This window comes from Lithobates pipiens, unplaced genomic scaffold, assembly GCF_037356315.1.
Source record: "Lithobates pipiens isolate NorthernLeopardFrog02 unplaced genomic scaffold, aLitPip1_a1.2 Scaffold_22, whole genome shotgun sequence".
Taxonomy (NCBI): Eukaryota; Metazoa; Chordata; class Amphibia; order Anura; family Ranidae; genus Lithobates; species Lithobates pipiens.
In genome coordinates, this window is record NW_027507784.1 from 85,077,760 (window position 1) to 85,096,459 (window position 18,700).

At 46.2% G+C, this 18,700-nt stretch overlaps 1 protein-coding gene across 1 annotated transcript in view; it reads right to left on the reverse strand.

Annotated features, from left to right (window-relative positions):
- Nucleotides 1-18,020, reverse strand: part of LOC143923884 (uncharacterized) — a 37,942-nt gene extending 19,922 nt beyond the window's left edge. Inside the window, exon 1 of the mRNA XM_077447827.1 lies at nucleotides 17,263-18,020. Within this exon, the coding sequence (XP_077303953.1) occupies nucleotides 17,263-17,813 (551 nt within the window). The 5' untranslated portion in view covers nucleotides 17,814-18,020. The remainder of the gene's footprint in view (nucleotides 1-17,262) is intronic.
- Between the last annotated feature and the right edge of the window lie 680 nt (nucleotides 18,021-18,700).

Here is an 18,700-nt window from a genome sequence, read left to right on the forward strand (position 1 = left end):
ATATTTCCTTTGCTGCTACATATGACTGAATAACCCTGTTGTTAACAATTCTGTCTATGACACTTATTAAAAGATCCATTCAAACATGATACTGAACAACATCCATGTAAGGCTGGCCATAGATGGGTCAAATTTTGAAAGAATTTTCTTTCGAAAATTTAATCTAAGAATTTTCACTGAATTTTGTCACCAGGCTGCAGCAACAGCCCATTTTCGTGCAGCAATCAAATTTGAGTAATCGGGCATTTTGGAATTTTTTCTAATCAATGAAGGGAGAATCTTGTGAGAAATGTAATCAAAAAAGAAATGCGCATGAGTGCAAGAAAAGAAAATTGCGGGGAAAAAAAAGAAGATTCCCAGCCATGAAAATTATTTTCTGTAGCAACATGAAGTGAAATGAAAGGCTTGGTTAGTCAAATTTAAATCAATGGTGACACCATCAGATTACACAAAATCACACGAAATTCAACCATGTATGGCCAGCCTAAGGCCGCGTACACACGCGCGGACTGTTGGCCCAACTTTGTCCGTCCAACAGTTTGAGCGAACAGTCCGCTCAAACTTAGCATGGACGGACATGGCCACACACGACGGACGAACAGTTTGCTGAAACCGTGCGCGATGACGTGAACGGCACGTACGACGGGACGAAAAATACGACGTCCTATACACTGCAATGCAACCTTCCGACGTGGAAATCCTTTCTGAGCATGCGCGAGACTTAGTTGGCCGAACAAGCCTACACACGAGCGAACAGTCCGCTGAAACCTTGTTTCAGCGGACAGTTTTTCGGAATTTCCGTAAGACCTTGTTCGGCCAACTGTCCGCTGAAACTGTCCGCTGAAGCCCCACACACGAGCGGACTGTCCGCCCAAACACTGTTCAGCGGACAAGGTTGGGCGAACAGTCCGCGCGTGTGTACGCGGCCTAAGTCTTATTTTTATGGATAATGCTACATCCAGTCTCGTTTGTTCTACACTTTAGTAATTGTTTATTTAAAATTATTGGCACTGCATGTCTCATGTTTTTAGTAACAAATGTTTAAGATACAGGGCCTCTTTTACTTTCATACTTATCGCTTATAGAAAATGAGACTTTAAACTTGAAACATTAATTGGAACTCTTCCAGGAGCAATACAGATCAGCTGTAGACATGTAGACGTAATTCTGTTTAAAACAGCTGATCTATATTGCTCCTGCAAGAGTTGCCGAGTCAATGTTCAAAGTTTAAAGACCTGAAAGTGATCAATACGAAAGTAAAATAGGTCCAATATCCTAGACAATCATTAACCACAGGGTTCTTCCATCATATGTAGCAGCAGAGTAAACAAAGTTCTTCTTGGTCAACAGGATATTATAAGGATAATCTTTGCCTTGTCTATTTTAATTTTTAGCAGCACTCTGGGGGGCCAGAAATATGGGGAGAAAAGCCTACCTGAAATATATGATTCTAATTTATTGATAGGAAATGTAAGCAGAAAAAAGGAAAAATAGTGGCGCTTAACTATAAATTATAACTAACTCCAAGAAACGTGACAACAATTAAATGATATGAACAACATGTGTGAGAACAACAATTGTATCACCCTGTGATAAGTGAACCAAATAAATGTGTCACAGAACAAACAAAATTAAGATAAAGTTCATGAGAGTGTCCAAAAGTGTCCTTTGAATTAATGTCTTTTCTTATTCCATCCATCACACCAAAGTGATCAGTGATTCCACTCCCTTAAAGAGGAGGGCTGTTTAAAAAAAAAAAAAATTAAAAGTCAGCAGCTGCAAACACTGCAGCTGCTGACTTAATAAGCACATTTACCTGTCCAGGGCGCCCGCGATATCGGCTGCCTGAGGCCGACCCGTCCCTCGGCTCTCGGGTCCTTACGGCTTCACTGCCCGTTTCCTACTGCGCATGCGCAAGTCGCACAGCGCTTTGTGAATGGGACGCGCTGTGTTCTGGAACACACAATTCCCAGAACACAGCGCGACCCATTACCCAGAAGAAAACGCGACGAGGAGAGAAGAAAGAAGATCTCCGTGAAGGAGGAAGAGGAAGATTAGGATTATGTGCCTAGCAACAGGCATTTCTGGTAAGTAAAAAAAAAAATGTTTTCATTTTTATTTTTTTGATTTTTTTTTAATTTTCAATTTTTTTTTTTTTTCAGGGTGGCCCTCCACTTTAAGAAATGCACTCCCAATGCCTGCACTTTCATATGAGGCTTAAGCGCTTATCAGCCAAACAGCACTGAGTGTTGACGGCTGCAAAGTGGTTTTAAAATCCTGACCAGACGTCATAGGACGTCCTCAGGATTTTGAGCCGATGCGCGCCCCCGGGGGCGCGCATCGCAGCGATCGTTGTTGCAGGGTGTCAGTCTCTGACGGAGACTCTTTACCACGTGATCAGCCGTGTGCAATCAGGGCTGATCACAGTGTAAACAGGAAAAGCCGTGATCGGCTTTTCCTCACTCGCGTCTGTCAGACATGAGTAGAGGAGAGCCGATCAGCTGCTCCTCTGACAGGGGGGGTCTGTGCTGATCGATTATCAGCACAGCCCCCCCGAGCATGCTGACACTGGACCACCAGGGATGCCACCAGACCACCAGGGATGCCCAGCACCAGGTATGCCACCCTAGACCACCAGGGATGCCAGTCAGTGCCCACAATGGATGCCAATCAGTGCCCACAATGGATGCCAATCAGTGCCCACAATGGGCATCACTGATTGGCATGCATTATTGTTTGGCACTGATTGGCATCCATCAATACAAAACAATACAATACAATGTCGCCTATCAGTGCCCATTCGTGCCACCTATCAGTGCTCATCCATGCCAACTATCAGTGCCCATCCATGCCCATCTGTGCCGCCTATCCATGCCCATCTGTGCCACCTATCCATGCCCATTCATGCTGCCTATTCATGCCAATCCATGCCAGCTATCAGTGCCAATTTGTGCCACCTATCAGTGTCCATCCATGTCGCCCATCAGTGCCACCTATCAGTGCCCATCAGTGCCGCCTATCAGTGCCACATATCAGTGCCCATCAATGCCACCTCATTAGTGCCACTTCATTGGTGCCACCTCATCAGTGCCCATCAGTGCTGCCTTATCAGTGCCCATCAGTGCAGCCCCATCAGTGCCCACCAGTGAAGGAGAAAACTTACTTATTTACAAAGTTTTGAAACTGAAACAAAAAAAAAAAATTTTCAAAATGTTCAGTCTTTTTTTATTTGTTTAGCAAAAAATAAAAACCGTAGAGGTGATCAAATACCACCAAAAGAAAGCTCTATTTATGGGGAAAAAATGATAAAAATTTCATTTGGGTGCAGTGTAGCATGACCGCGCAATTGTCATTCAAAGTGCGACAGCGCTGAAAGCTTGAAATTGGTCTGGGCAGGAAGGTGTTTAAATGCCCTGTATTGAGGTGGTTAAGGGAGTGGAATCACTGATCACTTTGGTGTGGTGGATAAGAGACATTACTTCAAAGGACACTTTTGGACACTCTCATGAACTTTATCTTAATTTTGTTTGTTCTGTGACACATTTATTTGGTTAACACAGGGTGATACAAATGTTGTTCTCACACATGATGTTCATATCATTTAATTGTTGTCACGTTTCTTGGAGTTAGTTATAATTTATAGTTAAGCACCACTATTTTTCCTTTTTTCTGATTTTAGTTTTAAAAGGTAAAATACGATTTGCACTTTCGATTTTTTTCAAGTGGCAGCTCTAGTTGAGGGAGCAGGCTTTGTCTAGGCGCAGCGGTGGGTATTTAGGTAAAGGGTGGACATTTTTGGAATACCTGCAGTTTTTAGGAAAACTTGTAAAGAAGACCATTGCTTTAAGGCGAAGAAATCTAAAATTTGAGTTCTGCATTTTTTATATTTTTTTTGTCCTAAAAAGATGTCCTTGATTAGAAACTATTCTGTTCTGTTTCACCTGTTCCCAACTCAAAAAGTGTGTTAGTGTATTCAAAAAAACTTTTAGGATACCACCTGTAGGAAAACAATAAAGGGTAGGGAAATAATGACTTTTTGTTCGCTACGCTAGCTGTCACTTGCAAGCAACATAGCAAAGCCTTGTTCATACAGCCAGCTGGGGAACATCTGGAAACAGATGAGTGTTTATTTATCATATCCGGTTGCTAGTACAGCACCTAAAGATTGGCTGTGACCTTGGCCATGAGAAGAAGGTCGCTTCAAGGTCTTTCCGCAAAGCCTTGTAACAAGCTAGCTCAGAGGGACAGAATGGTTAGCTTAGGTGGATGAATGTCATACTTTCTCCCTAAACTTGTTTCAAGTGGACAAGTTTTTTGTGTATTGTCCAGAATAAAGTTTTTACTAGAAGTGTGCATTTTGTTTTGATTCATTTTTTGGACGAAAATTTAATTTTCTGAGATTCAGATGTTTACGAATGGACATAATAACAAATTTCAACAAATCCGAAAAAATGATATCAAAAGTAACGAATGCATTTTTTTCATTTGGATGACGTCACGTGATGCCATAGTAGTTCAGGCCCATGAGGAAATGAAATACATTTTCAAATTTGCTCAATAACTCTGATTCAGATAATGAATGGATCCCAATTTTATTTATTCGGTTGCACACGACACCAGTCAATATTGTCCAATCAAGCTCATGTCATTTCTCTTGGTGGGCTAGAATAGCATCCGAAAATATTGAAGCCTTCTGATTCGATAATGTATCAAATATAAAGCAATCTTCTGGAAAAACTGGAACATTTTTCAAATCTACTTAGACCAACGCATATATGAAACAAATATATGAAACGTATTATGAAAACAAATTGGATCAACATAATTAATATGTCGAAAAAAAATCTTCAATGAATGGATGCATCTGCAATGACATGCATGCACATGTTTTGTTTTTACAAAACAATCACATCATTGGAGAGAGAAAGAAATTGTTAAAATCCCTGAATTTCCTTGCTCATGGAGCTGGTATCTGCAGGAAGTCTACAGACACCAGCATACTTTATGGACTTGTGAGCAACAGTTTTCTTTGGATCAACGCAATGAGAACTGTAGGACAAAAAAAGAGAGGGTAATGCCACGTGTACACGTAGCCAACTATCCGGTGGACTTAGTCTGACGGACTTCCCGCCGGACTTTCCGAACGAGCTACTTACCCACACACGGCACTTTTTCAGCGGACTAATATGGCGTATTAAGTCTGCCGTCACTATCCGCCATACTTGAAATGAACGGATTCGCCCACACACGCGGAGGAAAGTCCGCTCATTTTGAGCGCGTCTCCAGGTAGCCGAGGCCAGCGAAGATGGCGTCGCTGGCCCCGTCACCTGGTATGGAGGGGAATCCCTATGCCGAAAAATCGGCGTGGGGGTCCCCCCCAGGTCCACATCAGAACCACCCTGGCCGTTGGTTGTCGGGGTCTGCGGGTGGGGGGCTTATCGGAATCCGGGAGCCCCCTTTAATAAGGGGGCCCCCCGATACCGGCCCCCCACCCTATGTGAATGAGTATGGGGTACAATGTACCCCTACCCATTCACCTGTGGAAAAAAGTAAAAATAAAACACAACACACAAGGGTTAAAATAGTTTATTGCACAGCTGCGGGGGTCTTCTGTCCGTCTTCGGGGGTCTTCTCGCCGGACTCCTCCGCTATCTTCTGCTAGCTCTTTTACTAGCGGAGGAGCCCGGCTTTCTTCTTCGCCGCCGCCCTCTTCTTCCGACTACGGGGGTCTTGTCCCCCTCTTCGGTTCTTCTTGCCGGGCCACCGCGCCTTCTTCTAGCTCTTTTACAGGCGGTGGCCCGGTCTTCTGTCGACACTGTCGCCGTCTTCTGTTCTTCTTTTCTTCTCTTCAGGAGATGTTGCCTCGTCGCTGTCTCTGCTCACAATGACAGGGACATGGCGTGCGGCGACTTATATAGAGACATCACCGGATGATGTCCCCGCCCGTTATGATGTCACAGCCCCAGCATCCTCTGGGACTGTGACATCATAATGGGCGGGGACATCATCCGGCGATCTCCCGTTATAAGTCGCCGCGCACCGCATCCCTGTCATTGTGAGCGGAGAGAGCGACGAGGCAACATCTGAAGAGAAGAACAGAAGACGGCGACAGCGGCGACAGAAGACCGGGCCACCTCCTGTAAAAGAGCTAGAAGAAGGCACGGTGGCCTGGCAAGAAGAACCGAAGAGGGGGACAAGACCCCCGAAGAGGGGGACAAGACCCCCGGAGTCGGAAGAAGAGGGCGGCGAAGAAGAAGAAAGCCGGGCTCCTCCAGCTAGCAGAAGATAGCGGAGGAGTCCGGCGAGAAGACCCCGAAGGCAGACAGAAGACCCCCGGAGCTGTGCAATAAACTATTTTAACCCTTGTGTGTTGTATTTTATTTTTACTTTTTTCCACAGGTGAATGGGTAGGGGTAAATTGTACCCCATACTCATTCACATAGGGTGGGGGGCCGGTGCCCGTGGGGCTCCCGGATTCCGATAAGCCCCCCGCCCGCAGACCCCGACAACCAAATGCCAGGGTTGTCGGGAAGAGGCCCTAGTCCTCATCAACATCAACTTTCATCAACTTTCCTGGCCGGCCGGGTAGCGTGCTCGGACAAGGGTCTGATGTGGACCTGGGGGGGGGGCCCCCACGCCAATTTTTCGGCGTAAGGATTCCCCTTTAAGTCCATACCAGGTGACGGGCCAGCGACGTCTCCTTCGCTGGCCCCGGCTACCTGGAGATGCGCTCAAAATGAGCGGGCTTTTCTCCGGGCGGGAAAAGTCTGTTAATTTCAAAAGTACGGCGGACTGGCACACACACGGCCGGATTGTCCGCCGAAATGCAAGTCCGACGGAAAGATTAAAGTGCAGAACTACTTTCTAAGTCTGCCGGACTTTTGGGTAAAAAAAGTTCGCCGGAGGCTACACACGGGGGGATTGTTCGGCGGACTTGAGTTTGCCGGACTTTTCCACCGGATTGTTTGATCGTGTGTACGCGGCATAAGTCTCCCCAGAGTGGACACAGGCAGCAATAAAGTCCGAAAGAGGTTTTAAACCTCTCCTAGTCTACCATAAAATGTCAAAAAAAAAAAATCTTCTTCCTGTCCCTTCTAGATGGGTCTTCACTGGCTTGCCATAAAGTCACGGAGGAGTTGAGAAATACATGATATGGGTAGGAATAATATATTAGCCTCATATCTCAGTAAATGTTCAGCATACACCAGAGCTAATTAAGCTGGAAGCTAGCAATTGTGCCCATACAGTGCCTTGAAAAAGTATTCATATACCTTGACATTTTCCATATTTTGTCATATTACAACCAAAAACGTAAATGTATTTTATTGGGATTTTGTGTGATAGACCAACACAAAGTTGCACATAATTGTGAGGTGGAAGGAAAATCATAAATTATTTTCAAATCTTTTTAAAAATAAATATCTGAAAAGTGTGGTGTGCATTTGTATGCAGCCCCCTTCACTCTGATAGCCCTAACTAAAATCTAGTGGAACCAATTGCCTCCAGAAGTCACCTAATTAGTAAATAGAGTCCACCTGTGTGTAATTTAATTGCAGTATAAATACAGCTGCTCTGTGAAACCCTTAAGGGTTTGTTAAAGAACCTTAATGAACAAACAGCATCATGAAGGTCAAAGAACACACCAGAGAGGTCAGGGATAAAGTTGTGGAGAAGTTTAACCACTGCAATACACAGCCATAGTCAAATGAAGTCCACAGATGGGATCTGCCATCCAGGGTGGGTGTCATATGACGTCCTCGGCTTTCCGCCTCTACTGCGGCGATCGGGGATCCGGCGTGTCCCTTGGGACACAGCTATTCCCTGATGGGGGTAATGGAGCAGTGGCAGTGGGCGGCGGAGCTTCGGGAGCAGTGTGACCGGCTGTGATCGGTCACTATGCAGAGCAGCTTGTGTAGCGGCGGGCAAGGTGCCCGCATGCGCCCCCGGGGGCACGCAGCTCGGCAATCGGGACTGAGGCTTTTCCCTTGGATACAGCCCAGCCCCGATCAGGGTATAGAGCCAATGGACAATCACAGCCGGTCACTAAATGTGAACAAAACATCAGTGTGTAACCGCTGTTGCTGGGTTCTCCTCTTCACACACCGATCCATTGTGAGGAGGAGATCAGCTATCAGTGAGTTACATATTACAGAACCCTATATATGAAATACTGTGCCCAGATTGCCCCCCCTAAATAAAGAGGACCTGTCATCTAGTACCTGTCATCAGGAGTACCTGTCATCTAGTACCTGTCCATCAGGAGTACCTGTCATCTAGTAACTGTCTATCAGGAGTACTCACCACCAGAGTACCCGCCACCTCACCAGAGTACCTGCCACCAGGCCACAGTATCTTCCACCATACCAGAGTACCTGCCACCCCCCAGAGTACCTGCCACCAGACAAGAGTACTTGCCACTTCACCAGATTACCCGCCACCAGAGTACCCGCCACCTCACCAGAGTACCCGCCACCTCCCCACCTGCCACCAGAGTATCTGCCACCAGAGTACCTGCCACCAGTGTACCAGCCACCAGAGTACCCTCCACCTCACCAGAGTACCCGCCACCTCACCACCTGCCACCAGAGTACCTGCAACCAGAGTACCCACCACCAGAGTACCCGCGAACAGAGTACCTGCCACCAAAGTACATACAGCCACTATGTCCAGAAAGGTGTACACCCCAGAAGAGGCATACCAAATACTCAGTCTGACCAATGAGAGCAATTGGGAGCTCTCACCGCTCAGTTCTGATTCCGATTCTGGTTCGGAAAATGAGCTCCCTGAAGGCAGCACATCAGGATCCAAATCAGAGGAGGAAGCAGTCCGTCCAAAAATAAGACAGTCTGAACACCAGACAGCTACCAGCAGTGCCAACGGCGGTAGACCCCAGGAGGAAAGGCCCAGTACAAGTGCACACCAAAGAATTAGGGCCCAAACCCAGCTTCCAGATGCCTTGGCAACCCATTGTGGCTGCCTTCTACCACAGGGTCAGCCACAATCCCCCCCTTTACAACACAGCCAGGAGTGCAGGTCAACACTGCAGGTTTTTCCCAAATGGATTTTTTAAATGTATTTTTCCCTGACAAATTAGTTCAAGGCATCGTAGACCAAACCAATCTTTTTGCCCAACAATTCATTGCAACCAACCCCAGCTACAGCTATGCCCGCCCTTTTGAATGGAGACCCCTAACAGTGTTTGTAAATTGTTTTTAGGCCTGACGCTCAACATGAGGCTTACAAAAAAAATTAAATTCATAAGTATTGGTCAACCAAATCCATCCACCATATGCCAATTTTTTCATCAGCCATGTCCAGGTCCCAATACAAAATTATAATGCGCTTCCTGCTTTTCAGTGACAACTCACAGTGCCCCCCACCAAATCACCCAAACTTTGAAAACAATATAAAATTCGCCCTCTAAATAATTTTTTTTCTAAGAAGTTTGCCTGACAAAATCATCTCTGTGGATGAATCCCTGGTGCATTTCACAGGCCGTCTGGGAATCAAGCAATATATCCCCAATAGCAGGGAGAGGTACGGCTTGAAGCTCAACAAAGCTCTGTGAAAGTGCCACCGTTTATGTGTACTCATTCCGTGTGTACAAAGGCAAAGATTCCCAGCTCCAGCCCCCTGAGTGTCCATTGTACATGGGAATAAGTGGAAAAATTGTTTGGGAGTTGGCATTCCCACTCCTCCAAAAGTGGTATCATATTTACATGGAATTATTACACCAGTTTGCCCCTTCTCCCCCACCTGTACCTAAAAAAAACTTTAGCCTGTGGTACAACAAGGAAAAACCGAAAGGGCTTCCCACCGCGCCTTGTCACCACAACCATTCAAAGGGGGGAATCGACAAGCTTGAGGAACAAGGAACTGTTGGTTGTGAAGTGGAGGGATAGGAAAGATGTGTACATCATGTCCACCATCCACGATGACACCTCAGTGGTACTTCGCAGAAGACGCGGTCCCATTCGCAAGCCTTCCTGTATCAACGAGTACAATAAATTCATGGGGGGGTGGATTTAAATGATCAAATGTTGCAGCCCTATCTTTCAACAAAAAAATCCGTCTTCTGGTACAAAAAATTTGCAATTTACTTTTTTCATTTGGCCCTTTTAAATTCTTTCATCATCTACCAATAATCAACGGAAACACCCACCACCTTCATAAAGTTTATTGAAGACATTGTCACTGCCCTGATCTACCAACAATTATCCCCCCCCAGAAAGCATTCACTCCGATTGTGTCAGCAGACTACATGAGTGCCATTTTCCAGACCATATTCCACCATCAGGATCCAGAAGACAATGCCAAAAACAATGTTGGGTGTGCACCAAAAAAGGAATTAGGAAAGATGCCAGCTTCCATTGTCCTGACTGTCCCTCCCAACCTGGCCTTTGCATCGGAGAATGCTTCAAGCGATATCACACTCTCGAAAATGATTAACCCATATTTGTAATACTGCCATTTACCATTTTCAATTTCTGTCCTGAATATTTCCCTGCCTCAACCAATCATTGTCTTCCATTTGAACTGACCCTGGCCTGTTTCTCGGCTATGCCTCTGCCTACCGTCTGCATTGTTTATCTGCCATGTTTCTGCCTTTCATGTGAACTGACCCTGGACTGTATCCACTATGACTCTGCCTACTGTCTATTTCTGCCTTTTACCTGCACTGACCTCGGCCTGTTGACCGTGTTTTTGCCTGCCCCTTGGACTAATCTTTCACCCTGCTACACAGGGGTCTCACATAGGTGAGGGGCTCCAGAATAGTGTTCTGAGTTCAGAAAAACAGTTTTTGGTTTTCTGTGTTCCCAGAACAGGGTCTGGTTGTCCAGAGGCTTCAAAGCGATTTGGGTGGGAGAAGCCTCTACCCCTGTCCCCATTCTTTCCTGACCGATGCCCTAAGCTTGATGGTCCTGCCTGCTCCCTGGACAAATACTCTGGCTGTGCTGACCATACCTCTGCCTGCTGCATGGACGATCCTTTGATCCTTTTGCTGCTGCTGACCACATCCCTGCCTGCTATCTGGACCAATGCTTTGGCTGTGACATCTCTACCTGTACTGACTATTCCTGCCTGCTGCCTGTTTTGCTGTTGCTGTCCATGTTCCTGCCTGCTGCCTGGACCGATGCGCTCTGTGGACCACTGCACTACTAAAACCGCAAGTAATCTTTTCTTTACCCTTCTAAGCCCACGTACACACGGTCGGAGATTTTGCCAACCAAATCCGTCGGATTTTGCCCGTCGGATTTAGTCCGACGGATTGTGTCCGAAACTGTTGCATACACACGGTCGGGCCAAGTTGGCGAAAAATCCGATCTTTCAGAACGTGATGACGTAATTTCGTTACGATGGAACTACATTCAGGTTAGTAGCCAATAGCTTTGATGTAGGAATTTGATCTGAGCATGCGTGGCACTTGGTCCGATCAAAATCCTCTACACATGATCGGAATAAGTCCGTCCGGCCCAGTTGGTCGGGAAATATTTCCAACATGTTGGAAAATTGGGTCGGACGGAGATTGGGACGGAATCAGTCCGATGCATACCACACACAGTCGGATTATCTGACGACGCGGTCCGATAAGACTCATTCCGACAGATTCTCCGACCGTGTGTACAAGGGCTTAAATGTATTTTGGTTTGTAAATGGTAGGTACAGTACAGTTCATTCTATGTGTTAGAAGGGCCTTCAACAATGTGATAGGTTGGCAGAAATTTATGTGTGTAATTTATGCTCCTAGAACACCTGACAGTGCTACTTGGATTTTGGGCCTTTGTATTTGGCCAGGCTGTGTAAAAGTCTCACACATGTGGTATCACCATACTCAGGAGGAGTAGCAGAATGTATTTTGGGGTGTCCTTTTTGCTATGTATATGCTATGTGTTGGAAATATCTTATAAATGGACGACATTGGGTAAAAAATATGCATTTCATTTTTTTTACACGTATTCTAAAAACTTCTGGAAAAAAAACGAACCGTACAAAAGACTCATTATGCCTCTATCAGGAACCATGAATTAGACTGAGACAGAAGTATAGTGAAATCACACTTGTTTATTAATAATAATAATAATAATAATAATAAAAAGGTAAACAGAGTAAGCGTGGTTAAAACAAGCGAGAGTTCAGTAACCAGATCGGGTAGTCAGCCAAGCCAATGTCAGAGAGCCAAAGATGAACGTGGTAATACAGCAAGCAGGATCAGGAGCCAGAAGGGATGTCAGCCAAGCAAGTCTTCAACAGGAATGCAGGAGAAAGTTTCTGTGATGTTGACAAAGGCAAAGGCAGGATCAAGTGAGCTGGATGGCTTTAAGTAGGTAGGACTGACGATCAGAATCAACAACAGCTGGGTAACTGTGGAGAGAGGTGGGAGCTGGCAATTAGCCAACAGCTGAGCAGCCAGCTCAGAGAAGGAAGGGCTGAGCCCAGCCCTGACAGCACCCCCTCCTTAACGACCTCTCCCCCTTGGAGGACCACCAGGCTTGAGGGGAAAACATCTATGGAAATAACGGAGGAGGACAGGGGCATGTACATCTGAGGATGAGACCCAAGAGCGTTCCTCCGGACCGTACCCTTTCCAATGCACTAGGTACTTTATGCACCCACAGAACCTCCAGGAGTCAACAATGGATTGTTCTTCATACTCCTCATGGTTTTCAACCTGTACAGGGTGAGGACCTGGCACCGAGGTGGTAAAATAGTTGCAGACCAAAGTTTTTAATAAGGAGACATAAAATACATTTAAAATACACATATTAGACGGAAGGTCTAATGCGTAAGCCACTGGGTTAATCCTGCGAAGAATACGGAAGGGCCCAATAAACCAAGGTGCGAACTTCAGTGAGGGAACACGAAGTCGGAGTTTGCGAGATGACAGCCAGACCCTGCCCCCAACCTGGTAGGAAGGTGCAGGCAGGAGTCTGCAGTCAGCATGGAGTCTGTACATACCATTAGCATGACGCAAAGCCTCCTGGACTTGTGTCCAAGTGGAACGAAGACCACGGAGATGCTCCTCTAATGCAGGAATACTCTGTGGAACAAACGAGTCAGCAACATGGAAGGTTAGAAACCATAATTCGCCATAAACGGGGACAATCAGGAAGCAGAATTCAAGGCACTGTTGTGAGCAGACTCTGCCCACGGTAATAGGTCTGACCAGTTGTTATGATGGTCAGAAATATAGCAACGTAGGAATTACTCCAAGGACTGATTGGCTCGTTCTGAGGCCCCATTAGACTGCGGGTTATACGCAGAGGAGAAAGCAGCTGAATTCCCAACTGTGCACAAAAGGCTCGCCAGAACCGGCAGACAAACTGACTACCCCTGTCCGAGACAATCAACTTGGGTAGCCCGTGTAAGCGAAAGATCTCACAAGCAAAAATGGAAGCCAGTTCCTTAGAAGTCGGCAACTTCTTAAGTGGAATACAATGACACATCTTTGAGAACCGGTCAACCACCATAAGGATAACAGTGTTGCCTTGGGTGTTGGTTAACTCCACATGGAAATCCATAGACAGGCAGGGCCGTTTTTTCCACTGGGCACGCTGGACAGTTGCCCGGGGGCCCTACTTGCCTGGAGGGCCCCATCCAGGGCCGATCCTCAGCGCTGCAATCTGTTGCTTAAGTTGACAGCCTGCACTGGTTGCTCACTTGCTAGAATCGCCTGCCACCCAGTGTCTAGCTAGCAACCAGTGATGTCAGAGGCTGTGGCCACCCCAGCATTCATAGCGCACTGCGGCTACCCCAGCAGCTAGTGAACAAGTTCCGCCCAACTCCACCATGTTCTTCAGACAGTGTGGAGAGGGAGCGGAGTGGAAAGACGACCCTGATTGTTAGCTGGCGCTGGCTTGCTGCTGTGAGTGACACATTGTACTGCACCAGGCCGGCAGCCTCAAGTAAGTCTAAACGCGATCGGACTATCCGTCGGACAAACCGCCGGACTTTGCAGCGGAGGTCCGCCGGACTTTCCGAACGAGCGGACCTGCCCACACACCAGACTTTTCCGGTGGACTAAGTACGGCGGACAATCCGCCGGACTATGGCGGGAGTCCGCCGGACTTTTGAAATGAACGGACTTGCCCACACACGGAGAAAAGTCCATTCATTTTGAACGTGGCTCCAGGTGGACGGGACTAGCAAAGGAAGTCAATGTCGCCGCCTCCATCGGCAAGATTGACACATCGCTAGCCCCGTCACTTGGTATGGACTTAAAGGGGAAGCCCTACGCCCCCCCCCCCCGAGCCGTACCAGGCCACGGGCCCTCAACATGGGGGGGTGCTTTGGGGAAAGGGGGGCCCCCCGCCCCAAAGCACCTTGTCCCTGTTGATGAGGACAAGAGCCTTTTCCCGACAACCCTAGCCGTTAGTTGTTGAGGTCTGCGGGCGGGAGGTTTATCGGAATCTGGGAGCCCCCTTTAATAAGGGGGCCCCCAGATACCGGCCCCCCACCCTATGTGAATGAGTATGGGGTACAATGTACCCCTACCCATTCACCTGGTGAAATAAGTGTAAATAAAAAAACACAACACAAGGTTTTAAAATAATTTATTAGACAGCTCCGATGGTCTTCCGTCTTGGGGGACTCCTCCGCTATCTTCTGCTAGCTCTTTTACTAGCAGAGGAGCTCGGCTTTCTTATTCGTCACCGCTGCCGTCCGGGAGTCTTCTTCCGACTTCGGGGTTTTGTCTCGCTCTTCGGGAGTCTTGTCCCACTCTTCGGTTCTTCTTGCCGGGCCTCCGCTTTCTTCTTCCAGCTCTTTTACTAGCAGTGGCCCGGTCTTCTGTCACTGTCGCCACCTTCTCGCCTTCTTCTCGCCTTCTTCTTCTTTTCTTCTTCCTTCCTTCTTTCTTCTTCTTTTCTTCTTCCTTGCGATGTTGACACAACGCTGTCCCTGGCCGCAATGGCAGGGACGCGTTGTGCAGCGACTTATATAGGGACAAGGGGCGGGGTCACCGGGCGATGTCACATGGTGACCCCGCCCCCTTATGATGTCACAGTCCCCGAGGATGCTTTTGAGTCAAAACTTCTTTCTACGTCTGCCGGACTTTTGGGGAAAAAAAGTCAGCTGGAGCCCACACATGGGCGGATTGTCCGGCGGACTCTGGTCCACCGGACCAAGTCCGCCGGATAGTCAGATCGTGTGTACGGGGCATAACACTGTCTACAAGTAAGTTCACTGTTCAAGTTGTGCATCAAACACAGCCACTGTCTGTGCTCCTAAAAAGCTGCCACTGTGCCCATCAAACACAGCCACAGTGCCCATCAAAGCTGCCACTGTGCCCATCAAAGTATGGCTGTCTTACCAAGCAGGCACGCCTGGGCACAGTGCCTGTGATAGACAGAATGTGAGTCCAATGCTAGGATGTGTTCTGTCTATCGCAAGCGCGGGTTCAGAAGGATGGCGGGCTGAGTGTGACGATGAGCAGAGCAGAGGCAATTTCAATGTAAGCTGTAACAGCGGCTATCCATTCTGTTATCCCCCCCCGGAACTCCTCTTCCCCCAGTCCTGATCCGGCGGTCCTCTCTCTTCCTCCTCCCTGGCTAGACTGCAATGGGGGCACAGTGAGTCTGCAATGGGGCACAGAGAGGCTGCAAAGGGCCTAGTGAGGCTACAAGGGGCACAGTGAGGCTGCAATGGGGGCACAGTGAGTCTGCAATGGGGGCACAGTGAGGCTGCAATGAGGGCACAGTGAGGCTGCAATGGGGGCACAGTGAGGCTGCAATGGGGGCACAGTGAGGCTGCAATGGGGGCACAGTGAGTCTGCAATGGGGGCACAGTGAGGCTGCCAATGGGGGCACAGTGAGGCTGCAAGGGGCACAGTGAGGCTGCAATGGGGGCACAGTGAGGCTGCAATGTGGGCACGGTGAGGCTGCAATGACAGGCTGCAATGACAGTGAAGCTGCAATGTCAGACGGATTTTGTTGTAGGAATGTCCGACCGTGTGTACGGGGGCTTAGAGTCTGCAAAAGACTTGAGACTGGGGCGGAGGTTCACCTTCCAGCAGGACAATGACCCTAAACATACAGCCAGAGCTACAATGGAATGGTTTAGATCAAAGCATATTCATGTGTTAGAATGGTCTAGTTAAAATCCAGCCCTAAATGAACTGTTTTTGCTTTGGAATGACACCCCCAGACATACTACAGAACAAATGCATACCTGCTCCCCCCCTTACGGATGGACATAATTTGATGATGTCATAAGATGCTGACTTTTGAAAGTATCCTAGGTTCTATAATCCTCTATACCCGTGCTACGGTGATTAACCCTAACCCTGATGTACCTCTCCTTGTTCCTGCAAGCTTTGGCTTTGGATGTGTATGTTCTTTTTGTCCCTGTACTGTTTGTTATATTTGAAAATAAAATAAAGATTATATAAAAAAAAAAAAAAATCCAGCCCTAAATACAATTGAAAATCTGTGGCAAGACTTGAAAATTGCTGTTCACATACACTCCCCATCCAATCTGACAGAGCTTGAGCTATTTTGCAAAGATAAATGGTCAAAAATGTCACTCTCTAGATATGCAAATCTGGTTGAGACACCCAGTAAAGCCTTGTATACACAGTCGGAGAATCCGTCGGAATGTGTCCTATCGGACCGTGTCGTCGGATAATCCGACTGTGTGTGGTATGCATCGGACTGATTCCGTCCGAATCTCCGTCGGACCCAATTTTCCAACATGTTGGAAATATTTCCCGACCAACTTGGCCGGTCGGACCTAATCCGATCATGTGTAGAGCATTTTGATCGGACCAAGTGCCACGCATGCTCAGATCAAATTCCTACATCAAAGCTATTGGCTACTAGCCTGAATGTAGTCCCATCGTAACGAAATTACGTCATCACGTTCTGAAAGATCGAATTTTTCGCCAACTTTGTCCGACCGTGTGTATGCAACAGTTTCGGACAAGATCCGACGGACAAAATCCAACGGGCAGAATCCGACGGATTTGGTTGTGGAAATCTCCGACCGTGTGTACATGGGCTAAGACTTTCAGCTGTAAATGCACACCACACTTTTCACATAATTACTTGTAAAAAATGTTGAAACCCATTTATCATTTTAATTCTACTTTACAATTGTGTGCCACTTTGTGTTGGTCTATCACGTAAAATCCCAATAAATTACATTTACGTTTTTGGTTGTAACATGACAAAATGTGGAAAATTTCAAGGGGTATAAATACTTTTTCAAGGAACTGTACATGTTAAAAATGATTAAGGTAAAATTATTTTTCGTTTGGATAAATACCTTAGTGAAACGCTCACGAGGGAATTCTCACAGACGGAGTCCATAGATCGCTCGCCACAGCAGGAAAACAAGCCATTTATATAAGTCGTTGAATGATTCATGACAATTGAACATGCTTGCTCAATGGGACAGGCTGAAATGTCAGTGTTCTCCTCGTTGTTTCTGTACCCAATTAAGCGTAGCGTCATCTTTATAAGGGTCTCTGGGCGAGAGTCAAGCTCAAGGAATTCATGCTGTGCCCAAAACTTTGGACACAAATATATAATGCCATCCCTGTTCTTTGAATACACAAAAGCGATTTTTTTGGGGTCTTCGCTTTTCCTAAATGTCACTTTCTGGAGATGACTAATCAGTTCTATTATCAGATCTGTGCTGATCAAGGGAAAGTGACTTGGCTTTTCATGTTCCTCAAACTCTCTTGGGTCGTCAAGCAAGAGAGCGTCCTTCTTCTTCAGAGCATCATTGAGGATAGCGAGGGTTCTCTTTTTTGCTTCATTGGCCAATTTATTCTCCTTTACATTCAGTGAGGAGGATCTAGGGGTGTTTGCCATTGTTCCAGGTTCTTCTGTTCTAGCTCACACAATAGTCTCACCTCCAGTGCAGCTTGTTTATAACGATTGACATAAGTAATCTGTCACGAATTTAATATCTTTTTCTGTTCTGAAATTGAGTTTTTTTACTTACTGTATCTATAAATATTGCTGTCTGAGAATACAGATTAACTTGCCATTGATACTGAGATATGCATGCAGAAACAACACAGATTAGCTATTTAAAACTTAATTGTTTAAACAGCTGATCAGTATATTACCTTTCCAGCAATAATTACAGTCAAGGTTGGAATGCTAGTACACAAACATGTTTAAACTTGTTTTAGTGCACGACACAGGTAAGTAAACAGATATCAAGAATCTTGCTTTATATTCCTGCAGGGAAAGCCTCCTTATTCAGTGTGCATTTTGGCAATGTATGGTTACATTTTGTGAGCTACTAAAATGCACCTGCTCTATGTAGAGTGTACTGTAGTGCCATTCACTGTGAATGGCATCCCGATACATTGTACAGTAGGGTGAAATGCAATAAAGTGCCTCACAATTATACCATGTGGTGCACTTCACTGCTAACAAAAAGGTTCTGTGCATTTTTTGTTCTGTTGCAATACATTCAGAATAAATGGGCTCCCAGCCTTTTTCTGACATTTGTTGTTTACCAGTTTAAATCAGTATTTTTTGCTAGACAATTACTTAGAACCCCCAAACTATATATATATATATATATATATATATATATATATATATATATATATATATATATATATATATATATATATATATAATGTATTTTTTTAGCAAAGACCCTAGAGAATAAAATGGTGGTCCTTGAAATTTTTTACGTCACACGGTTTTTGCGCAGCGTTTTTTTTAAGCGTAATTTTGTT